At 39.7% G+C, this 26071-nt stretch overlaps 1 protein-coding gene across 1 annotated transcript; it reads right to left on the bottom strand.

Annotated features, from left to right (window-relative positions):
• Positions 1–2668: 2668 nt before the first annotated feature.
• On the bottom strand, positions 2669–25106 carry RIPK1 (receptor interacting serine/threonine kinase 1). The gene is made up of 12 exons (XM_062499304.1): positions 25071–25106; positions 20388–20599; positions 18597–18750; positions 17536–17673; positions 14936–15164; positions 13956–14105; positions 12679–12755; positions 10319–10409; positions 7495–8100; positions 5923–5994; positions 3994–4146; positions 2669–3313 (listed from the first exon to the last, which is right to left on the bottom strand). The coding sequence occupies exons 2-12, from the start codon at positions 20537–20539 to the stop codon at positions 3027–3029; spliced, it is 2109 nt and encodes a 702-aa protein (XP_062355288.1). The 5' UTR covers positions 20540–20599; positions 25071–25106; the 3' UTR covers positions 2669–3026.
• Between the last annotated feature and the right edge of the window lie 965 nt (positions 25107–26071).

The raw sequence follows: 26071 nt of genomic DNA on the forward strand, positions 1-26071 counted from the left end.
AAAATCTGTCAGAGAAAACTGACACAGTTGACTTAAAGCTGCTCCATCAGTCAGATGCCAAGTACTGAGTGTTGCCTGTCCTTGGAAACTGGCCTCTGAGGAAGAGGAGCTGTATGTTGCCAGCTCAGTTCAGAGGTCATATATCAAATACTTGCAATGATGTCCTCTCTGAGTTTTTAATTCAGCATTATTAAGTGGTATTATTTAGCAACTATTTTGGAAGGAGTAAAAATTCCTCACATTCCTTAGCTGCTTGTACACTGCCAGTGGGGGCATAGTAACAGAATTAAATAAATGAATTGCTCTGAATTACATGGACTCAGTCCTCTCTGCATTTAAGAGTTTCAGCACAGATTGGCTGCTGTGTGACAAGGGTAGCTACTGGGCAGGGGTTGTACTTGTGTTATATTTGATCTAAAGTCTCCAACCACTTACTCTCTTAAAATGGAGAAACAGTGTCCTTGGCATAACTGGATGAGTTCTCCTGCTCTTCAAGGGGAGACCACAAGGAGATCTGCTGCTGCAACCCACAGCCTTCTCCCTGTCTTGCATCTCACCAGTCTTATGTAGAATCTCTGTAAGGCTGCTGCATTACTGCTGCCTGTGCCCATGAGGCCGATAGCTTGTCAGTTTGATGTGAAATTACTCTTCTGTCCTTTCTCTCCTTTGTTTTGCCATGAAAGGTATCAGATCTATGCCATAATACATCACTTTCTTTCATCCTTTCCCCCAATATTTTCCTGCATTTTTGATCTCTCATGAAAGGTAGCTTTTCAAAAATAGGCTCCATCCTTAATTTTTTTCTTTTTTTCTGTTTTTCTGAGCGTGGAGATAGGGGTAAGTGGTGGTAGATGAAATGAGCAATCCAGTAAGTTAACATTACCTTCTCTCTCTCTCTTCCATACTTAATGTTTCTGTAAATTTTTAGGTCAGGGAGAGCACTAACTCCTTTCCTTGGACCTCTTGCACACCATGTGCTTTTACATTTCACCTAGTTAACCTTGTGTTGAGACTTAGAGCTTTGATTTCAATTATAGCCATCTTAAGAAACAAGACCAGTCTTAATTAAGAGATAATAAGAAGATCCACAGACTCCCTAGGTAGTTTATTCCAGTACTTCATCATTCTTATTATTAAATATGTATTCTATTTTGGCATGCCTGGCTGCTTCCAGGCATTGTCCTATTATGTGGTTTTCCACAACATGCTAAAGGACTTGTAGTACTTTAGTCCTTCTGCTCAGGAAGCTAAATCCTCTCTGTGACTGAGTTCTACAAGGGCTGTAGTGAAGAAGTTCGTCTCTAGGTGAGTTCAGTTGGTGTTCTATACCATCTAAAATGTCACATGAACTATGAGCACTAGTCTAGAACTGGGCTTGACAAGCACCAAAGCTAAAATGACTTTGATCTTCTGTGTCCTTCGTTAAAGATCTAGGAATGCCCCAAGACTAAGTCTTGTTCTAGAATGCCTCATGTTCATGCTCTGCATCTCTGTTCTTGTTTCAGAATGTAAGGTCCAGACTTGCTTTAATAAGGAGCAATTGAAACATTTAATGTATGCCCATTAAATGTTCAGATTTCACTCTGTGTACGAAATAAGACAATTATCTTATGACTGAAAAATTGCGTATTGTTTAAATAAAGACTGCAGATATGGGAGACTTTAAAAACCAATGGGGGCTTGGGAATTGATGTAGCAGTATGGTGCAACCAGCGTTAACAGAGCATAACTTTGTGATCTGTTCAGGGATCTGTTTCATGAACTAATACAGTAGCTGCTGGCTGTAGCTCTGTGGACTGATATAGAGAAGACTCCCCCTACCCCATCTCTCATTCTGCTTAAAGAATAATTTTTCTTTTTCTGGGAAGTGTATGCTTATTATATTTGACAGATAAACCACATCATTATATTGTACTCATGAGGTTATAGAAAATTTAGCATGTTGATAAGTCAAATCTGTAAGGCAGTGCAATAAATTTTAAGTAGGTTTAAAGATTACAAATATGTTGATGCTTGCTTTGATTACAGTTTCATTTTGCTTCCACCGAAATGGTGGGCACTATATCAAGGAGCAGGAATCCATTTTAACTGTACTCCATTAAGTTATTAGCTTTTTTTTTGACAATTAAAATGAATAGTTATGAACAATAATGAACATCTAGTGCTCTATGTACAGCTTAAACAATTACCTGCTCCAAAACATCTGCTTGAAATAGCTGCAAATCTGATGGAAGAGGAGGTGTTGTCCCTCATAAGAAGAGTTTGGCATAATTCTTTGGTCAAAAAACTTCCAGTAATTCTTCCTTTGTAGATACTGCGCACTGAGATTATGTCAATACTAGGAAATCAGAGTGACAAGTAACATTTCCAGGCACTGGAGTTTCACCTACATTGCAGAGCTGTTCCAGTGTTTTTTCCTTATTTCATAAAGTAGTTGAGACTCTTACCCTGTAAAATCTTTTCTACTGAACAATGTAAAAAGTCTAATGCAATATTGTAACTGTAAAATATAATTTACGGAATTTCAAAGCCAGAAATAGGTGTTGCTTTTATTTATGCTGCTGTTCTGCATAATTATAGGCATCTATATTTAATAAAAATTATAAAAAGATTTGAAATATATTATTCACTAAGACCAGTCAAAGACTGGCATGTAAGTATTGGCACTTCTGGCAAAATGTAAGGGTTGGTTTTACATATTATTAGTTTCTATACAAGTTTTTCAAGCAGTAGGTCAATCTTCAGAACTGAACAAGACTACTAACATGTTTCAAGATTAGAATGTAGAAATTTTGTGCAATACATTCTTCTTGAACTGATATTTGTCTTGCATTTTGTTATTATCATTGGACAATTGTTCTATTTGGGAGGAAGATGCTGCTTTTCTTTTATCCTTTGGGAAACCAAATATTGTGACGTGAACCTTTTGATTTATTGGAAATAATCACTGAAAACTGGTAAAAAAAAAAATGTTCCAAGAAGTCTGTGCAAAAAGGAGAGCTCTAGAAAGTCTGTTCTTAGTAGACTTATTCTTCTTGGATTTGCATCAAACTTCCAAGGAGATCCAGTCTTTGGCAGCCAAAGAGGGCCTTGGCAAGTTTTCCAACTGTAGCACCTTTAGAGCCTTCCCTCATTACCCACTTGAGCAGCATTTGGTAAACTTTTTCTTTTAGTCCATCTCGTTCATAGTCGTGATCAATTTCATCAATCTCGGGATCACTGAAGCCCAGTTTCCGAGCACAGTGCTTCCACTGCTTAGCCAGCTTTTCTCTCACTAGATTCAAATGCTTTTCTGTCAGGACTGTAGTATTGTCTGCAAAAAGAAGAGTGTAAGAAAATGGCATCACTCAACCGTTTTTCTGCTCCTTTCACTTCCTCTCTCCTGTCTTCCCCCAACTATTTATTGGTAATATCTGGAGACAGAATCTTAGTGATGTAATCAGAAGTGCATTTCATGGAGGCAGCATAACCCAGTGATGGCAAGCACTGGACAAGAACTGTCCAGACAGAACATGAGTATTCCTGTGAATTCAGTTGCTGGACTTGCTCTTTGATCTGAAGCTATAATAGGTTGTCACTTAAACCTGCAAGATTGAAAAACTCTTCCTAGAATTCTTAAAGAGTTGTATACATTTTATATTCTGAGACACAAATATTACTTAGGAATATGCAGGGATAGTTTAATTCAGTATTGACCAATGAAAATAAATTACATTTCAGAATTGTTCAACTTCTATCTGAATGAAATTGTTGCTCTTGAATATATGGTTTAACTTTTCGTTTTCCCTGTGTCATGTTAGGCACCGGACACTATGATCTGCATGGGTCCATTCCAACTCAGGATATTCTATGATTTAAACCAGAAGTCGGGTGAGGATCTCCAATCCTAGCCTTGCTTCTACCAGTTTGAGTGTTTTATACATTCCAAACCAAATGATTCTCAGATAATTATACAGGGTGAACACATGAAAACTAGGGAGAAATTGCTCTTACCAAATACACCCCTTTCTTCATAATGTGCGTAAATTGCTTCCATAGCAACAGGACTAGTGCTGACATGTGTATTCTGATCTTCAATCTTCATGTGATTGTAGGATCCAATTTGAATTCCAGAGCTGTTATTTATGTTGTACTTGATTGAATCATCTGTATAAGGAAATTTAACACAAATTTACAAACAACAGCACAAGCTACAAATGTCAAGAAGTAACACAAGGAGGAAGAAGTTCCACTAATAAGGGGAGTGATATTCATTGCACTTGATGTAGAAATAGCCATTTACTGGCAACTGTGCTGTGAGTGTATTTTCACTGTGTACTGTGATAAAAATGTACTTTAGTGAAAGCCCACTCTATTTTATGACAGAGTGCCACAACCAAGCTTATAGTTACTAGACTGTAAATAATGTTTTCTGTGCCTTGGGAATGCATAGTAGCAGTCTTCCTTTCTGCTGCCTAGCGGCTTCAGGAAGTCAGCCTTGACTTGAACGCTCTTTTTGTTTAAATCTCAAAGCCTCGCTTCTGCCTCTCAGCTTTACTTCTCACAGATCTAAGTTCAGGTTTACAGTTATGACTTCTGAGTTCTGTGAGACTACAGCAAATCATTTCATGTTGCTTATAAGATACAATCAGTAAAACATGTAATTTGATCTTTTGTTTACTGTTGTCTGATTTCCACGCACAGCATGAAGCTAAGTCACTATTCATGTTAGGTGATGTCAATTCTCTGTTCTTTTGACAGTGTTTTCTGAACTCTGCTTGGACAATCATCCACTAAACATTCTAGCTCTAGCTTAAATGGTGAATCTCATAACCTGGAGTTATTGAAGTACAGATACTTAAAATGATACACTAAGCTCTGGGTTACATCTTTGTTATGCATTCAATTGCAATGTGAAGTGTGAAAATCTATAGTTATGTATGAACATCTAACTGCACTTAATATATACTAACCATATATTGTGTGCAAGTCGGAAATATATGTATGCATGTTGCAAAAAAGGAATGCATTTTATCATGTCTCATAACATTATGATTCCTGTATTTTTTTTCAGAGCCAGAGAACTCAGGAAACACATAATATTTGTAGTTAAAAATATAATTAAGCCTCAAGTTTGCTATGTTCTTATCTAGCTACAAAATGAATTTAGCATATGATACAAAAATGCATGCAAATACTTTGTCAATATTACAGTATTAATAATAAAACTTACTGTGCTTATAAATCTCCTTTCCCAAGCCTTTACACTTTGCAGCTTCTCAGGCTTGGGTCATCATTTAAGGGATTCAGAGTCAAGAATACAGAAACCTGGCATTTCAACCTGGCCTTTCTTTGTAGTGTAGACCACTTAGAAACTGGACAAGCATTTGAAAGGGTTAGTTAAAGAATTCAGAGTGTCTCAGGCAACACAATTTGAAAGGAGCATATATTAATAACTCTTGAAGGATATTACATGATTTTAGGGATTCAAGGCAGTAGAACTGTAGAGACCTGTGCCCCAATGAAGGCTGATCAGCATGAAGCCTGTAGCTAGAAATTTTTATTAAAATCCAGAGCAAGGTAGCAAGTGTCCCAAATGTATGTGTGGTTCCAGAGCTGGGCAGAGTGACAGCAACTTGAAGCTTAATCTAAGGAAGTGACTATTTCAGATGTACAGGAGATCTTGAAATGCCCTCATATGTTTAAAGTTCTTACATAAAAGAATATGTTGTCCTTGATTTATTTATCAAACACGTGTGTGTTTACATCCTGCTAGAGACACAAATTAATTTTACCTGCTGATACTGAAAACTTCAGCTATGGTTAGAGGTATTAAGCAATAACTGAAATTATTTCAAGTTCCTGAAGTTTCTTTGCTTTACTGGTCAAGAAGCAATGCAGAGCCTGTTGGCTACCAGGGCAGATGAAGGCCACAGCACTTACCTGGGCTTACTCGGGATGTACTAGGATAGTATGCAAACGTTCCTCTTGTGAAATAAGTAGAATCCCTGTAGCCTGCAGAAAAAGCCAAAGAAATGCCAAAAGCATATTGTAAATAGAAAAGTAGATATACTTAACAATGCCCTATTTGTAACAGTGTGAGTATACAGTGCTCTTAAATACAGAGAAGAGAAGCTTTTTAATTAGCAAGAGTGTCTCTCCTTGAGCAACTCTAGTTTTGCAATGATCTTATTGTGGTTTTGCTGTGCTACTAATAACCTTAACCATCCTTAGATCTCAGTGAGGACAATGGGCTTCCACATGGGTGTAGGAGTATCTGGCAGTGTGGGATCAGAGCACACTGAAGTTACAGACTGAGCTGCCTTGTATGAAGTATTCAAACTGGCCAATTCCAAACTCCCAAGTGTGAGTTCTTGATGTGCTCTGCAACCCATACTGGGACAGCAAGAGCAGGTGGGTTACAGTCACCTAACAAGTCAGTGAAGAGCTGAAATGCAGCTCTTGTGCACCTCAGTCTGATATCTACTACACTGTTTGACACAGCCTTCCTATAATAACTGTTTTCTTTATTTCTTTCAAACAGAAGGTTTTCCTTTATTAGTGATGTTGAAAATTCTAATGCCTGCCTCCTGATACGACAGCCCTTGGATTCATTTCAGTAAATAAACTCACAAACAATTAATCACAGCCTATGCATAAATAATTTAATAGAACAACATCTTTGTGTCATTCTGCTTGTAAAAAGCTAGGCATCCTTCATTTTCTTGTGAGATGACCTGGAAAATAACACCATGCTAAAAATATCCAGGAGTAGGAACAGGCATCTCATGCTGTCTCTAGTTCCTCCAAGGTATATATTGTAGGTCTCCAGTTACCACTTATTTATATGTTTTATTAATGCCCAATATTCTCTTCCATCTTTGCCTCCACACCTTTCTACTCCATGGTGTACTAGCAAACACCAACAGAAGCTCTCCCTCAGCACCAGCCAAAGCTCTCTGGAGGAATCAGTTTCAAGCCTTAGCTCCTTGCTGGATTCCTAGATTCAGGAGTCTCTCAGCTTGCTGCAAGTCAAGCTAAAAAATACCCATCTATTTTCTGAAACGCTACAAGTGTTGTTTCTGTATGAGCAGAACCTATGGTATGAATTTTATTGTTTGAGAGTCAAAGTTCTCCTCAGCTTTCCTAGAATGATTGGTAGCAGCTCCTGGTTTTGGGAGCTGCTTTAGCAGTACTTGCTGTCTGCTCTTCCTTGGCTGGTAGCTGAAGAGTCAGATGTTGGGTTTCAAGCTCTTCTGTTACACTGATGCTTTAGAAATGGTTCATTTGAAATTGGCAGCCTGACATCAGTGAAAGCAGCGTAATGAAGTCAAAGCTAGAGTGTTTTGAGTAAGCAAAGAGAACTTCATGAGATAAATTCACCCTTGCTATATTACAGATCAGCCTGCAATAAGTAGGTTGTTCCATGAACTACAAAACTCTCCTGACCACTTCACTGAATAGAGGAAAAGTGTATTTTCAGAAACACAGGTGTTCGGGAAGGAGGAGTCTCACCTGTATCTGTGTCTGAATTCTTGGAATACCAGTTTACGTTGGCTTGTGGCTGTGAGTTTTGTCCAGATTCTGGCACGGGAGGTTTACTTAGGCTAAAGTTACTACTGGCTGAAGATAATCCATAGGCATCCACAGGGTTTCCTATTGGAAGACTGCTGGGATTTGGCCCGTAAAAAGTATCTGCATTTCCCCATTTCGGTGTTGTTGCAGCTGCATGTGGCCAGAAATTTGGATCAATGTTTGCCTGGAAATATGGATTAGTGTTTGATCCTGCTTTTTCAGCTCTTGGATACAGTTCACTCTGTTGAGAAGTAGGAGAAGGCTTTGCAAAGGGATCAGAGAAAACTCTCAGTTTCCTTTCCTCTATAATTCCAGGGCTCAATGCTACTGAAAAGTATTCCGCTGAAGGTGGAGCTGCTTTATCCATCCGGCTCCCAAATGCGTGATAGTTGTATTCATGCTGAAGTTTTCTTTCCAGATTATTAGGAGATGCAAATGAAGTCTCACAGCTCTCAATGGGCTGGTTCTCAGGGGAAGCAGCAAACAGGGCTTCATTAACCTCACTGGCTATGGGACCTTGAGAGCTGTGTAGAGAATTAGGCTGATCTGAAAAGGAAGAGCATTAAATGTTTGAAAACATTCAAATGCAAGCATTTAATTTGTTGCAATGATACTAAAACCTATTAACCTACTTTATTACTATTGTAGATCTAGAAGGTTTCAATAAAACATTACTTCCCGCATAAGGCATTTTATAAAACACAGCTTTGCTGACAAATAGAACAGATTTTTATCTAGGAAGTACAGGTTTGCTTAAGCTATCAGTGTTAAAATCTCACTATCTCAAGTAGTGTGAGAATTCACTGCATAGTCTGCTTATATTGATATCAAGTTTTCAGCCATTGAAACAAACATTCCTGGAGGCATTTGTAGGGCCTGATATACTGGTGTGCCTCCTCTGGCATTAACTGAAGTTTGATCAGTGCAAAACTGAAGTGTAACAGGATGGAAAATAATGCCACTGTAATAACAGATGTAATTTCATACAGCACAAAGAATTTGTCATTAAAATCTTATTTTAAAATGATTATGTAAAGTGTCCTGTCTGGGTATTTCGTGATGGATACTCTGGTCCCAAAGAATACATTTTTACAAGTAATTTCTACCAGATAAAACAGTTTGTGTTATTCACATCTTTTAAACTAATTCTCAGTATCAAAGGAAGCTCTACTTCAGAATTGAACTAGATGGAGTTATAACCTGTATGATGCTGTAGCATTCCTAGACAAAATAAGGAACAAAAATCTGTTTGTTACTACTTGTACTTAGATTTTTAAGAGTAGGACTACAGACGCTCTCCTAAAGTTCTGAAAGCTTCACACTTTTCTAGAAAATATCATACATTGCTTGGAGCAAGGGAACTTACAGAGCATTGTAAAACTGGAATAAAGTGTATGTGTGTGCTTCTATTTAGGTCAGACAATGGCAGTGAACTTTTTTTTTCTCCCAAATGACATTATTTTAGCCCATATTAGGCAGGACCAAAACTAATTCCTTTGGATGGCTGTGTATTAGTACACCTACAGTTGGACTTGCTCTGCTTGTTTTGCTGCCCCTGTTAGAGAGGGAGTGGGAGGAATGGCTAATACAGAAATAAGCCCATCCAAAGTGACAGTTCTTAGACATTCAGTATTAGCATAAACTATATGGCATCTATTCTCCAGGGCAAGCTTGAGATGTATGAACAGATCAGATCCTGTGGGATGCCTTTCACCACCACTGTCTTGAGTGGTGCCCATTGACTAGAGGAAAAACCTGTGCCTTTGACTTACAGGCTGGCAAGATGGCCTCTTTCTGCAGTGGACACTCACAACAAAGTCTTCTGTACTTAAACTTGAGGGCATCTGCAATCTGCAGCACTTATACACGATTCTTTCTGCTTAGGAAATGTAACTACACTCACTTAAAAATACAGCAGTGGGGCTGCCCTAAGCCCAGTTCTGTTGAGGAACAGTTGTGGCAAACTTAGCTTTGGGGAAGATTTATGAGTTGCATGTTGCAGTTTAACATTATTAATTTAATCATGTCGTGGATAACTCAGCAGAACTTTATTTTTACTGGTTTTTTTTATTATTTCTTGCAAATTAGTGTTGCAAATAAGATGCTGTGTGCCTTGACCTTAAGAAACTCTGGTAAGAGAATTCCAGTTACACTACTACAAAACTCTAACAGTATCATATTAGATATATTATCACATATTAGGCAGCTCTATAAAATCACAAACCATGCAACTCATCCAAGATTTGATGAAATTATAAGAGAAAAGAGAGAGAAAACTATCTACTAGTGTTCCTCAGATTCCTTAGACAGCAAGGTCTTATATAAAGGAGTATTTTACAATTATGTATCTTGGTCATATTCAGAGAATTCATAAGAAAGGATGGAGGAGGAAAAAGAAAAGTCTTAATGAAATTAAACTTACAAACCAAGCAGTTGGCATGACTAAAAAGATGAGAAGAAAGATTAAGTATGAAAAGTAATTATCAGAGTGACCATTGTAAAGCTTAATGTTGAACGAAATTTTTGGCATGGAAGAAGAAAGCAGAAGAGTGTAAAAGGAGATGGGTTTGAACTGTAGATGATGGAAAACTTGAAATTGTAAGTGCGACTTCTGGGAGCAAACAACATCATCTCAGTTATTACAATTCTTTCTGAGGTGCTGAATAATTGAGTCTCTTAATAACCTTTAATGCTGAGGTTGCTTGCTTTGTACACAACCTTATCTTTGGCAAATACACAGAATAATTATGTGCTAGTGACTTACCTACTTGACCATTGCTGGTATCTTCTGGTACAGCATCTATTTGAAGGGATTCCATGCTATGCAGCAGTTCATTTGACTCAGGCCACATTTTCTGCATATGAGAAAGAACAAATGATCAAATTATGGGCAAAAGCTTAAACAAAGGGCGTACCTAGAGATTATGAAACAGCACAGCTCCGCTGTGAAGTGACCTGGCTGAACAGATTCTGTGAATCTCTGGGAAAAGATCCCATACTCATTCAGAGAGCACAGCCTGACAGCAAATACCCATTGATTTACTACAGGTGGGCAAAATTTTTTTTCAATGAAGGGAGGGAGGACTGCAATGTAACTGCAGCACATAATACTATGAGTTGGCCAAACAGTACCCTTGCCTACATAAATGTGAGCTTAATCCAAAGTGGCTCTGGATTGTCTGACTTGTTTTTAATAGCCAGACTTTTGGCAAGCAATCTTGGTGAAGGGATGCTGCTGAGGTAAAGGTAGTAAACATGCATCCTGTTCTGTGGATTTATATTTAATAAGTTTATTCATCAACGGGGAAGAAGAGGTGAGAAACAGTTAACATTCAGGTATAGGCAAACTGACTTTTATGAAGATGATTAGAAATGAAGGAGTTCAGAGCAAATTTTTAGAAAGAAGCAGTGCAATTTCCTTTCTATAACCCTCATCCTCACTTAACTACAGTGAAGGCAAAATCTAATCTTGTTCTACTCCTTTGGTGTTCCCATTATTCAGGCTTTACTGGACGTAATTTTTTTTAACCTGGAAAAATTATTTCTCAACTTGCCAAGTGTTGCTTACTTATGAAATAATTTTCAAAAGTAGAGTTTGTGTTAGTGGGTTTTTTAAAGAATGAATTAAACCCAAGAAGTACTTTCACAGATTAAAAATCAACAATTCCTACCCATCTCTTCCCAAAAAAATCAACTTTCCTCCAAAAACAGAACGTGACATTCTAATGCACATTACAACCGTAGGTCCTTAGATTCTACTTGAGTAATGGAATTGTTTGAACAGGGGGGGTTGAACCAAATGACTTGTGGTCCTTTTCATCCTTAACCATTCTGTGATTCTATGATCATTTTAGTTAGGAGGCTTCCTTGCTTGCTGGGCAGGCATCAGGGAGGTTATGCCCAATCCCTCTAACTCACGTTGCTACTGAAGCTGTACTAGTAATACACACAGTGACTTGCCTTGGATCCACTCTTCACAATCTGTGCTCTGATTGTAATGGATGCTCTCCTTCTTGAGAAAGTAATAAACTCACAGCCCATTTCCTAAAGAGTCATTTTGTCCCTATGGTATGAGAGGCGCATCTGCAGAGAGCTAATCCATCTAGTAAGTTTTGCCATAATCCTGATTTGGGGCTGCTGTCATAAGTTAGATTTATATACAGTTCACATTGGTAGTTTGATCAAATCAGTCCAAGAAATCCATTTAATCAGTTTCATTTTTCAAAACTCTTGGTGGTTTTTATTTTTTTTTTAACAGTTAATGTATTTGTTTCTGTATTTGTCTTTTTTCCTCTAGTCCTCACATGAAGAAGAGCTTGGCTGTATCTTATCTTACTGTAACTTATCAAACTCCTCACACATATAGGCAGGTTGCCATTTCTTTGTCCTCCAAAGCCATTGCATGTCTGGGCTGAAGTAGCCCCATCTCCTATCAGGACTAGAAAGGTCTGAGCAGATCTGTTCCCTGTGACACTGCTGGGTGCCAAGCAGGATGGTACCCAGGTCACTGCTCTCCACCACCCTGAGATTCTTCTCAGCAGTGCTGCTCCCTGGCTGGGCAGCTCCTGGTTGGCACTGAAGCCAGGGGTTATTTAACCCCAGGTGCAACATGTTCCACTTGTGCTTCCTGAATTTCACAAGGTTTCTGTCACCACATTCCTCCAGCCAGCAGCTACCAGCTTTTTGTCTGCATTGACTGGTTCTTCGAGTTTGGTCACCTGCACACCTTATGTGTGCTCCATCACTTTTGTCAGATCACTGGCAGAGGAGTAAAGCAGGTCAGGTCCCAGCCCCTTGCACTCCTGCAGCTGCTTCTGGCCTGCATATATAGTAGGACCCATCAGCTGCTCTCCTTTGGGACTCAGGGTCCAACCTGTTTTTATCTGCTCATCCAGACAGCAACGTCTGACCTTGGATACAAGAGAAGTTTGGGAGAGAGTGTTGAAAACTTTCTGAAGGTTGAGAATGCACTGCTCTGCCCTCATTCACAAATCCAGCCATTTTATCACAGAAGGAAATTGCATCAGTCAAGCATGATCAGTCTTGAGGTGGCAGACTCTGGCCATAATTGGGATTGGGAAGAAGGAATGTGGGGAACTTTAAAATGCTTAGAAAACTACTCACTTTTAAATTCTTCAGATCATCTTCAATATTTTTCCCTAGATTTTGATAGTAAAATGGTTTGTATCTTTCAGTGATTTCTGCAAAAATAAAAGAGCTAAGTGAAAGTGGTTTTCAATGGACAGTAAAAGTGATTTGTACTGTTAACAATCTTGATGGAAAATGAATGAAGAATGAAGACTTCTCTGATGCCAGAAACAAGAAAGGTATGCATACATTTGTAATTTGTTCACATGACACATTTAGCCTTAAACAGCAACAAGAACAGGATGACTTTTAGGGATTTTTTTGTTGCAGCATTACTTTTTAGGGTGAAATCTGTCTATGATAGTAGCGAGAGCATTGTTCCTTGACTTGCATATGGGAAAATTAGAAGCTAATACCCAATACAAGCATAAGATTAATCTATTAGCAGAAGATTATATATGTTAAATATGGAGATAGTAGGTGGGTTCCTCATGGGATACACAAACTTCCTCGGAGTATTTAAGTACATGCCTACTGTATATCAAGCTGTTGGTGCCCCAGTCTAAACACATACCTCAGTTTCCTGAGGTTTTTTTTGTTTGTTTGTTTGTTTTCTTGGGTTTTTTTTTTTTGTGTCTTGGGGTATTTTCCCCTCTTTTTGTTGTTCTGGGGTTTTCTGGTTTGTAAGGTTTTTTTGTTTGGTTTTTTGTTGTTGTTTGGGGTTTTTTTTGTTGTTTTTTTTTTTTTGGGGGGGGGGGGGGGAAACTATGTATTGAGGCAGAAAGAAGAGACAATGAGATACAGAATTTTGACTTATTTGCTCTTAGTCTCCTTCCCAGACCATTCAGCCAAGACTTCTACTGATTGGAAGTGTTTTGCCATCTGACCACATCAAAGAATGATTAGCTATCAAAGTTGGATTGCTTATGGAAGGATAATTAGGACAACTTTTGAATTTAGAGTACTTTGAATAGGATATTTTCTTAGTCATGGTCATTCTATATCCCTTGATATTAGTTCTTCTGAAAATTTCAGCAATAAGATTATACTATGCTGAATAGATATTGTCAGGGAAAAAGTGTCTTAATTAGCTCCCTTCACTTAGTAGGCTTTCTCAATTCTGTAATCCTGGATCAGATCCCATTTTTGGTCATGGTACAGACAGCATGCTCTACAGAACATGTGCATTGCTATTTCAGTTTAAAAAAAAACCCCGCCACCTTATTTCAAGAGGAAAATACTCAGGTTTGTTTTGCTGCATTATAAAATATCAATGGATTCAAACAAATACAAATCCTAAAGTAATGCCTTACCTGCAAAGGTTGGACGTTTCTTTGAATCTTCATCCCAGCATTGCTTCATTAAGTCAATAATTTCCACTGGACATTTATCAATGATCTCCTTTATGTCTGGTCTGTTTCCATTAATGATGCCAAAGCAAATCTGGGTTTCATTTATACCATCTGAAAAATAAAATTTCCTATCAGGTTCTGCTCATGGGTTTTGCTGCCTTTCCATAGGTAAAAAACAATGAAGTGGCTCCCTGTGTGTTTGTGGGTATGTAAAATATGATTTCAAAGAGGTCCAAGTTACAGCTACAAATTTTTCATATTAGTAAATTTGCATCCACTGCCCTGATTTACATGGATTAGAGATTTATTTTAAGATTAATGGGTTTACTTCTATATGCAAGACATGCACAGTGTGAGTGTTATAGATGTAGCTCTCTAGAACCTGCATCTCAGGTGCATCAACTCTGCACTAGATATGAACACAAAGATGGCCACACAGACAACACTTAGCCATTTAAATAGCAGAAAATCCATTCAAAATTATAAACATGTTACTCTGGAATTCCACAGTTGGCTCCCATTGTTCTACATAAGCCCAATGGTGCTTGTTGAGAAATCGGCATCACACAGCTGAGAATTGGTAATTGACTCTGAGATAATTCTCATTTCCATGTGTAACTAGTCCACCTCAGGAAATAGTGTCCATCAAAGTTTGCATCCTGGCCCATCTGAGGCTGGCCTAATGTCTGCCAAGTCTGGTTTGTGCCCACACAATATGGATGTGAGGAGATTCAGCTCATGGCTGCCTTTTATTCAGATGTTCTTGTCCATGCTTAGAAGTCAGGAATGATGCAACTAATTCCTCTCACTATCCATGAGGTGCCAAACTGGTGCTATTCTAGGCCATGGGAAAAGCAATCTACTAATCTCAAGTTTATAATGTTAAATACTTAATATTTGTAACTTATATTTCTGATAGCATCCTTTGGGAAGTAACGTACTTTCATACGGCTCTTTGTTAGCAAAAATTGCCCAGATCACAATGCCAAAGCTGTAAACATCTGATTTCTCTACTGGTTTAGTATTAACACAGCGTAAATGCTCTGGGGCCATATAGAAAAGAGTCCCAGCATTGTTCTGGTAGGTGCTCTTCATTTGCTTCTGTCGGACAGTTTCTTCTTGGGTCAGCCTACTCCAGCTCTTAAAGGAGGCAACACCGAGATCTGCAATCTTAAAAATGAGACACATCAGAGCTAGTGCTGTAATGAAGAAGAGACAAACAAGTATTCCATGCAGTGCTCAATTTTATCAAGTCTAAACACTAATCTAATAGCTTATCCAAAAATTAAATAGTGAAAAACTACAACTTAAGAAAGGAAAACAAATAATTTGATTTTTTTCCTTCTTTTTCTTTGTTTGGTTTGGTTTTTGTCCTAAATAAAGTATCACTGCCAATTGGGAGCTATTAGGCTGAACCATTATTATTAATTGTGGAACACTTGCACAATATGAGAATAGAAGAAATTTGGTTTCACTCATATTGACAGTCATATTTGAGGTCTACTTGCAGCACTCATGGGAGAACATAAGATTCACAGGAGAAGAATCTAAGATTCAAACCTGGAATCAATCTAGGAGATGGGCAGATATGCCTTCTCCCTCACTGTCCTTTCCATTCAGATTCCATTTAACTCGACCACCTTAGATCTTCCTTCAGAAAAGAGGAGGACCTAAAATTATGTAATATGTATGACAAAGAGACATGGAAAAGAATAGCATAGAACAGGCTGAAGCAGAGATAGCTGGGCACTGTGTGCTTGACAATGTATGTTACTGAAACTTTAGAGTCAAGATTTGCAACTAGACTAATGGCTGGTGGTGAAGAAAGTAATCCTTTCCTCCTTTCCCCCAGTCTCCTATTATGTGCTCCCTGTGTTCCTCTTGTTCCAGCACTGACACTTACCTGGGAAGACCTAGTGCAAGGCAAACAAGCAGCTTGCTGAACCAAGTGCTCTCCAACAGGATAACACTACCAAAAAGGTAAATGGTAATCTGCTGGTTTGGCAAACTAAATCAAGGCAGGGTGTTCAGATTAGCACCAGTGCTTACAGAAGGAAACAGGAGGCCAACAGGAGAGGAAAGCTGAAAGAAAATGGGCCTGTCTCTCTTGGCCATAGGCAGCTGTCAAATGGAGTTATGTAACTCAGCTGCTTCAGATAAAAGTGAGCCAAAACCTTGCCTCACTTCTAACTCACTTTTCTCTCTTACTGCCTCTAACTATTATTGTTCCTCTTGAATTTCTGAAGCCTTGGGCTATGCTTAGAGGTTGTGTATTCAGAGAAAAGTCAAGGTGACATTTTGCTGTGGAAGTAGGAGTCCAGGTTTGTGTCTACAAGTGAAAGGAAGTCTAGTGATAGAGAAGGATATGACAAAATTTTTACTACATTTACAATTTCCTGGAACAACTCTTTCCCTTTCCAATAATTGATAATGTTAAACACATTCAAGCAGATAGACTGTACAACAGCTGCCTTAAATTATACTTTTGATGAAGCTACTTAAGGAAGCCTTATCTGATTCTGAATTTGATCCCATGTTCCAGATCAGTTTGTCATGAAATGTGATGATAGCCTAGTTTGGTCCTGCCCACATAAGTGAGCTGAAACCCAACTCCCCATACAATTTATATTTAAAGCAGATCAATATGGGGGTTTTATTTTTGGAAAAGAAATACATTTATAATTCTTACCTGCAAGCTGCTCATACTGCACCTTGCTACCATATTAACCTTGTCGAAGAACTTCTCACTAATTTATGTGTAAGAAATGAGAAATATAACAGAGTTCTATGAGTTTCTATGAGAAATAGAAAATGAATGAGTTCTCTTCACAGAAATCTATTCTATAGTTTCAAACTGTAATGGGGTGACTATTTCAACAACTCACCTTGACCAGAGACAGGATATTTGATGAGGACTGCTGCAAATTCCCCTCAGGTTTATTCCACAGTAGCCTCTATATCTATGTGTCTTGATCCAAAACCCCACTAAAGTTAATAGAAGGGCTTTGGAATAGGCTTATAAACCATTCTTTGAAGTAGAGTCCTGATGGGCATTTTTTGTAGCTCCTGGATGTCATTTTAAAATGATGACTAAGGGAAAAGAGGGGTACAAAAGAGAAGACAACAGGCAAAAGAAAGAAAGGAATAAAAAAAGGAAGTGAAGGCAGGAGGAGAAATTACATTAAGAAAGGACAAAAAGACATTAACCATAAAACATTCTATTTTGTTTCAAATTCTGTATTAACATTTGTTTCATCTAACTGTTTTGTTATTTATAACTTGTTAATTCTCAAAAATATTTTTAATCCCCTTAGTGATTTTTTTGTTTTACAGTTGGAGGAATGCTGTGCAAATCTCACATTCAGAGGTTGTATAGGCCACCATAATTCAGCGATCCAGGGCTAACACTGTCCCAGTGATAGCTCTCTAAATTACAAAGGCATTCATCTACCAACTCCACCAAGTCAGGAACTCAGCATGGCTGAAATTGATTCTTCAAACCAAATCATCCAGCCTTCTCCATTCCCATTCTAACAAGTACCTTAATGTGGAAATCTCTGTCCACAAGGATGTTTTCTGGTTTTAGGTCTTTGTGTACAAAGCCTTGCTCATGCAGATAAAGCATTCCTTCTGTGATCTCCAGCACGAAACGCCCTCTCACTGACAAAGGTAGTGAGATCTAAAAGAAAGAAGTGCTATCTATTAAAAAATGCAACTACAACAATCAAATTAAAACTCAACCTTTAAAGAAGTTCCTCAGTCCCAAGAGTACCTCTGTTTAAGCTATGGTAAGAAAAATCTGCATCACCATGGGTTGAGGGAGGTGATTGTCACACTCTACTCCACAGTCTTATGGCCTGACCTTGAATACTGTCTTTGGCAGCTTTGGCCATGATTTTAGAAGGATGTAAAGCCATTAGAGTCTCCAAAGGAAGGCATAAATATGGTGAAAAATCTGGGGGAAGCCATATGGGAAAGGGCTGAGGTCACTTGTCTGTTCAGTCTGGAGGAGACTGAAAGAATACCTCATCATGGTCTACATCTTCCTCATGATGGGAAGCAGAGGGACAGGCACTGATCTCTTCTCTCTGGTCAGTGGTCAGTGATAGGGCCTGTCAGAATGGCATGAAGCTGGATTAGGTAACGTTTAGTTTGGATATTAGGAGAAGATTCTTCACCCACAGGGTTGTTGTTGAGGATTTTTGGGGTCGTCCTGTGCAAATTGGACTTGATCTTTCAAGGTCCCTTCCAACTAGGGATATTCTATGGTTCTAAGGTCCTTCTTGGATCAAAATTTTGGCATTAAAATAACTCTGGAGTCACTCCGTATTTACAAATATTTGCTATGTATTTAGCAAATTCTCCACATATCTACAACCACTTCTAGAACTTTTTAATCCATAACTGGTCTGCTTCTCTGTAATGCACAGGAAAGCCACTATCATTGTCTGCTGTATCTAGTGAAGGCAGTGCTGCCATTGGCTTTTTCATACAAAAAGAAGAAGAAGAAATTAAAGACTCCATTCTCTGGATATAGCAGTAACATCCTGTCCCTTTCAAGCAGCTCACCAACCCTAAGGGATAAAATAATTGACTGCTCACATTCTGTAGCACTTTCATCATGTTCCCCCGGTCCACATACTCCATCACGAGTGAGTAGTTTCCATCTTCCAAAATGACACCGAGTAGCTTTACCACACGGTCATGCTGCAGTCTGCGCATAATCCTGCCTTCTTCAAGGAGGGAAACATTGTACCTATAAAACAGAAATTACACTGAATTTAGGTGCCAGCCTCGAAAAGGGATGAAAATTACACTGATTCATGATGAAAACCATGGCCAAAAATGTCAACACCCCTAGAACCCCTGCAAGATTAACCATACTTTCAGCTGATTTTGAATTTATACAGAGTTGTTCATGCCAGGTTATATTCTCTAAGATGATGCTCACATGCCTTACACAGAGACTGTCTGCTCAGTCTGATTTTAAGGCCTGCTTTCCAGAAACTGCACAAGCATTCTTCTTGTAGGTATCTGTGGATGTCCAAATCTTCAAACTGGGGTGAGATCTGGGCAGAGCTGAAAGACCCCTGGAACGAGGAGGATCAAGATCCACTCTACTACTTCTTGTGCAGGAAACTATTTATAGAGGTCTTGTTTCCAAAGGGTTTCCTGTTCAAAACTGATTTCTTACAAGGGAACCACACACATAATAAATGTTGACAGCATTTGCTAACAATTACTGGCTTAGGATGAATTAAAAGCCTTAACTCTTTACCTTGGCTTCAGTACAACCCATCAATAATCACAAGTACATAGCTGGGAGCTCACTAAGGGCCTTAAAAAAGGGGTGGTATTTTTATTATTGTTCATGTTCCAGTCATCACATGAAAAGATGTAAAATCTTTTAACTATACTGCTTGCTAATGCTTTCCTACCCTCTGACTTAAAAGGAAACTGCTTTCTCCATCTGTGTTCCTCCATATTACTGAAGAAAGAAACTAGTTGTTATGTTTGCATTAGGATCAGTTAAAAAAATTTGCTAAAGACTTTTGGTTCAATGTTTTAAGAAATAACAAAATTATGAGCCTGTGTAATAACAAAATAAAAACACAAACCCAAAAACACATTTGGCAGGCTTGTCCATTTTAACTGTGGTCATCCCAAACTATCATTGCAGGCTGCAAACTACAAGCATCTCTTAATTTGCTTTCAACCAGCAAAGTAAAAACTCAATTTATTTATCATAACCCCAAGTAGAAAAAACATGGAATTTTGTCTCTCTCTAGTGGATGACTCAAGGGAGAGTTTCAGGCTAGTTATAGCTGTGAGGTAGTAGAGCTGCAATCTTGAATTCTGTAACCTGAATCCACTGAAATCAATAGCTAATTCAATCTTTGAATTAAATCAGTGGGCTTGGCTCACTCTGCTCTTTCTCAAGAGAGAGAGGGTTCCATTCATGCTACTGACACACGAGGTTATAGTCCTGCTGATAATTTATGTACGCTTAGTTCCTAGTGGACATCTACAGTTGGGTAATTTCATTGAAAACATATCTGCAAGTTTGAAAATATTGCATTACCACTGAGTTCCTGCATTTCCTTAAATGTGCAAGAGTCCTCTTGATTCTTAACAATTCATGATAGTGCTCACCTTGTAACAAAAACCAGGAACTTCACTGGAACTATGAGTTAAAACTAAAAAAGTTCTCTCGAGAGGGAAAAAAAAGAAAATTTGCAGGACAGCTGTTAACATTGTTTTCTTTTTTCCACAAAAAGTATCTCCAGAATCCAAAGATCTGAAATTATTGCACTTCATTTAGGTTTATCTTAATTGAATTTAGAGAACTTAGACTAACTGAAATGAAAATCAGAACTGAGATCAGTAACTTACTCAGTGCGCTGTGGTCCTGTATACACTTTTTTTAATACTACATATCCATGTTTCTTGTGAAAGCATAAAGAAATAGTTCCAAATCCTCCAGCATCTAACTGTTTTTTTTCAAGCAAATCCTTGGTGTTCATGTGGATGTCTTCCAGAGACATGGCTGCAGTCTTTGTGGCTTAGCAATTAAAACAAAATCAAGCACCCTCGTGCTTCTGGACCTGTAGTATAAAGGAGGAAAAAGAAGTGTTATTGAAAGCATTTATCTGTTCCACTAAATAAATGTACATTTAAGGAGTGGGACAGAAACATAAACTCTCATGACCCTTAGGAATGCTCAGCTGGAAACCAAAAAATGCTGTGGTTCTCACAGAATCAACGATCACAATGATGTATCCTGTCAACCCACTAGAGTTATATTCAGTTAATGTACAACTACTTCAGTTGATTTCTTCACCTGAGGATCTCAAAGTTCTGTTGATAAATAGTTATTATCCATACAATATGCAGTAGATCGGTACTGTCCCTACATTTCATATGTGCAAAATCCAAACCCCAGAAAAATCAAGAGCCATGGTTCCAAAGGCAGATAGTGCCTAATTACTCTGATAGGTATCTTGTTTTCTGAATTGCCTGAACATGGGCCTATCAGGTGCCCAGATTCTTATATAACTCTTTAGCTACCTTTTAGGCATCTTTGCAAACCTATCTCTAAAGGTTTTGCTTAAAGCTTAAACCAAACAACCAAATAAAAGGTTCCTCTGGAGGGTGACATGAAGAACTCAGCTTCTATGGGAAACTTATTTGCACATGAACTCAAGGAGACAAGTGCTAGAAAGGAATACTTATGTCAACTTCTCCTCTGCCCATTAAAAAGAAAAGGAACAAAGAAATTGTGAAGGCTTGTAGTAATTCCTAAGTGTATCGAGACAAAAATAGTTTGGGGGATATTATGAAATGGGTAGGTAATAGATAAGTAAATGCCAGTGGATGCCAGAATAATTTTAATCCTTTGATAAAGCTGTGGTACTCTCTTGCCTAATATCTTTCCCAGGCTAGCCCCTGCCTTCAGCACATGCCAGCAAGTTGCTTTGCTAGCACTGCTAAAAGCCAACAAGCTCTGCTTTTTTTCCCCTCACTAAGTTCTTAACTTAAGCACCTTACATCAGGTAAAGAAAGAGTTTGCTGAGAAAAGACAAAGTCCAAGAGGCTGGCAGGGCTGTTCATTTTCCACTTCTCTTGGGGTAACTAGGACAGACAGAGCTGGGAGAAAGGCACTACTTTAAAGTGCCACTATCAGCAACAGCCGATGATTGGCTCGTTTGGGTTATTAAGAGCACTAAATTGTGTAGCAAAGGGACTCCCAAGTTTTTCCAGACCAACAAATGACTGCTAATTCCTGTAAACTACTCTGCAACTGTATGCGCCAATCTCTAATTGAAAAGATCACTTCATGTTGTGAACATCAGCTGCAGCCTAATTTTGATTGCCTCATTACCACAGGCTCTTTGGGGAGCCTGGGAACTAAGTAGTGTGTGTGGAAAGTAGGTACCTGAGGGAAGAAAGATGTTTCACTGCCGAGTTGGAAATGGTCTCATCAGTTCAACACAAACCAAAAAGGGAAGAATAAATTAATTAAAAAACATAGTAAGAGAACAGATAGAGCAAGAGCCTTCTCTTCTAAGTACATATAGAGACTCTCAGGACTGTTGTAGTACCGATAGAGAACAACCTCCCTACACCCAGAGCAGCGTTCTCTCTTCACTTTTCTGCTTTGGCTTTATGGACTTGAAAAGATACGGACTTTGTTTTGCTGAAGTGCTAGCCAGCATTATGAGCACAGGTCTGAGGATATGGCTGCATTCATTTAGTAAGAAGGTAAGTCCTGCTATGGCTAATAACGATTAGAAGAAATTTTTCCTTCTTTGTTTGTTGTGGTAATTTTTCTTTTTGGTGGTTGTTTGATTTTGGTTTTTTGTGGTTTTTTTGTTTGTGTGTTTTGGGTTTGTTTTGGGTTTTTAATTCCTTTACAGCCAATCAAATAGCAGGTAACAAATTACTCAGAGCAGTCCAAGAAGGACTCATAGCAGTGCCATTGCTGCTTTCATAGCTAAGCTTTTATCTCCCTGGAAGTTTCTGGTGATGGTTCTCTGGATTTGCTGGCATGGTCATTGCTGACTTCTGTGAAGATGGGGTGGATGTCACATGTGCAAGGGCCTAAATTCAGTCATGAGAGTCAAACATGGCATAAACTAACATCTTGCTTCTTTATCTTGGTCTCCCTTCCATGAATAGGTTTGAAGTCACTTATGTATGTTAATTTTTCCATGCTAACAGCAATTACATATCTAGGTAGTAATTGTAAGACCTGCATATGCTTTTCTTGTGAATGCAAAGTAGATGTGTATTTTTGAATGCTGAATCTCAAAAGTTGCATTAATACCACTAATAGCTTGGGACTGGCATTCAATACCACATAACCTGGCAAAAAATATCTCTTTCCAAAAATGCAACTAATACAGAACCTTGTTCCTATTTACAGTGTTAATTACCTGTTCCTACTAAGCCACACGTAGTCACTATAACCAAAAGTCTTGGAAATTTAAAAGAAGTAATGACTTCTAAAATCATAATGTATCTGCTGAAGTGAGTTGGGTAACATTCAAGAAGAGCAAACTTTCTTATTAGATGGGAAGGAACCTTCTCCCCTGGGCATGGTAAGATACTACTGCTTTTTTGGTTGTTCTTATTAAGTAATGAATAGAAGCTCTCTGATCTAATGACTTATTTGAAACCCAAAGTTTTGGGGTTTTTTTAATAGAATGAGTATCATAGGAAAACAATGTCTAGCCAGGCTTTAAAGCAAAGACTACTTATTCTGGTATACTATTTAACATGAGATATTGGCTTATGATACCTTAAGTGTCAGACGATAATAAACAAGGACAGAAGCTCAAAGCCTCAGGTTCATTCCAACCTTAGGGCTTCTTATTGAGATAGAGGGTAATTTATGTGTATCCATAGTACTTAGGACACACCAACTCATGCATTACCTATCTGTGGTTAAGAGAACAGAAATTTCATTGCTTAATTTAGCCTACTCTTACAGAAGCTATGCATTCTTTTAGTGGTTAATTTATGTTCTGTGAAGTAGCCCTCATCTGTATACTTGATTAATTATAAAGCAGTTTTTTCCATATACTATTCTGAACTCTTTGGTTGGTTCATATTTACCAAGTACCAACACGTATTATGAAAATTTTGACTACCAGTTGCTAGAAGAGAGGAATTTCTGTCTACCAGCATGACTAGTGTTCTTTAGAAAAGGATAGACGTGTTCTAAGTGGGTTTGTGACATTCTTCTTTTTAACACTGTGGTTATGTCCTCTTCTCTGACTCCTAAAGACACATACATTCACAAGAATCATAATATGAACATCAGGTCATTGGGTCATATTCCTAATCACTGTTCAAAAGTGCTTTGCTCAGTTTTAATGATTGGTAACTGATCTGATGTGACCTGCATGGCTAAGGAGGAACACTGAGCACATCAGAACAGTAATATGAAAAAAACATTTAATTGCAGCCTTTTGTAGTCTAATGATGCTCCCAGCACCTAAGTTCTTAAGAGGTGCTTAAGTTAAACTTTAACTGGAGAAAATGAGCATGTTCACAAGTAGCAAAACTGGTGGCCAATGAATTATTAGTCCTTAACTGAAAGGAATAAAGAACAGAAGCCAAAGCTGGTATCCCACACGAGTAACAGGAGACAAATAGAAGGGTTGCTACAGCTGGTGACAAAAATAGTGCCTGTGACAATGATGTTTCAAAAGCTGTCAGGTTATCTCAGGTCTGTTGCTATGTGTGTCATAACCCACTCCATCTAAACCTTTCAGTTCTGCTCAGGTTTTTCAGCTGATCCATCTTTTCACTAAGGAATGATTTTTTTTTTCCTTTTGGAAATAGCAAAGAAAATACCTGTGTCAGATCGTCAGCAGGTTACAGAAAGGATCCCGTGGGAAGGGAAGGAGAAGCCAATGCAAAGGGAGACAAAGGTGTTTTGCAACACAAGTTTTCACGGGAGCAGAGGCAGCGTGGGAAGAGGCAAGGATGGGGTCTGTGCAGGGGCCTGTACCCGTGCAAAGGTGTTAGAGTCGGCTCTGGTCACAGAAGCGTGCATTCCGTACGGGAATCGGGGAAGACCGTCTCGGCTGCGGCGCCGGGCCGCGGCTGTCGGAGATGGGCGCGGCAGCCGCTCCCGGGCGCTCCCGCTCAGCCCCAGCGCAGCCGCGCTGCCCAGGGCGGGCAGCGCCTGAGGCATCTCCTCGCCAAGGGGCCAGGAAGCCCTAACGCGGGGCTGCTCTGGCCTAGTTCCTCGTTCGCCGACTCGCCATACCGCCCTTCTCCTCCCGGCGGCTTCCTGCCGCCACCTCTTCTCATACGCGCCGCTCCCCCGCCCGCCGCTTCCCGTTCCCCGTGCCCAGGAGCCCCTCCACGGTGGCGCAGGATGGGTGGGACGGAGCGACACACCGCCGCCGGGCACAGTCGCCTCGGGAGCCCGTCACCCCGGCAGTCCCCGGATTACGCAGCGGTGGCGACACCTTCCCACAGCGGGGTCGCCACCCTGGTTTCGGTTTCGGCGCAGCAGCACGGCCCGCTCCCGCTGCCCCCGCTCCGGCGCGCCTGACTTACCGCGCTCGGGCCTCTGAAGGTCCCGCTGCGTCCCCGGGCGCCGGTGACAGCGGGGTCACCCCCACGGCCAATTAAGTAACGCCTCGGTCCCGGCACTGCCGGAGGCGGAGCGAAGGCTCGGAGGGCGCGGGAGCCGCCCAGTGACTGCGTCACTGCCTCAGCTCTCTGGGCGCTGCGGTCGGTGCTGCAGGGTGACTCGGTCACCTGCCGAGCTCTCTGGGCACTCGGGTAGGTGCCGGCAGAGAATGTATCGCAACCTCAGCTGTCTGTGTATTGCGATCCGTGCTACATAGTGACCCTGCCACTGCCGGAGCTCTCTAGGCTCTCTGATCGGCGCCACACCGTGACTCTGTCGCTCCCTGAAGATTTTGAGTATTCTGATCGGTACCACACCGTGACTGTCACTGGCCGAGTTTTCTGGGCGCTCCGATCGGTGCCACATGGTGACTGTCGCTGTGTGAGCTCTCTGGGCACTATGAATCTTGAAAACCTCGCAACGTTATCGAGACCGAGAGCGGGTTGGGAGTTGGAGGCATGCTGGAAATGCCTTTGCCTATGGAAGATTTGATGTTGGATGTGGAAATTTTTTGTTCAGGAAGGGAGGCGGAAGGAGTTTCTGTCAGCAGTCTCTGTTACAGGTAACAGGTAACAGTCTCTGTTACAGATAACTGGGTACAGTTGCAGGAATACTTAACAAAAAGGATCTCTGTAAACCACATAGTTCAATCTCCTCCGGATGTCAGGTGTGTAGCTAATACAGCTTTACATAAGGGCCATCCCTTTGCTGTTCTTCTGTGTAAAAGATGGCGATTATGAGTGTCTAATGTCTTTACCGTGATCTTTCCCGTTCTGAGGGACTGCTGCATTCCCTATGGTGCTTTAAAGAAGCATAATAGAAGAGCAGCAGCAGATCAACGTAGTAGGGCAATAACAGCCCACAAATTATGTTTTTCATTTCTCCCTTTGGTGGTCAACAACGCAGGATGTGAGCTCCTAATCCA

Source organism: Cinclus cinclus, chromosome 1 (assembly GCF_963662255.1).
Source record: "Cinclus cinclus chromosome 1, bCinCin1.1, whole genome shotgun sequence".
Lineage (NCBI taxonomy): Eukaryota > Metazoa > Chordata > Aves > Passeriformes > Cinclidae > Cinclus > Cinclus cinclus.

Excerpts from the sequence above, each read along its gene's own strand:
- RIPK1 (XM_062499304.1), bottom strand. The coding sequence starts at position 20,539 with ATGTCTCTGGAAGACATCCACATGAACACCAAGGATTTGCTTGAAAAA. Across the intron at positions 18,751-20,387 it reads ACAGGACCACAGCGCACTGA|GTACAATGTTTCCCTCCTTG; the intron begins GTAAGTTACTGA and ends TCTGTTTTATAG. Across the intron at positions 17,674-18,596 it reads TGATGAAAGTGCTACAGAAT|ATCTCACTACCTTTGTCAGT; the intron begins GTGAGCAGTCAA and ends TCTTTCTTTTAG.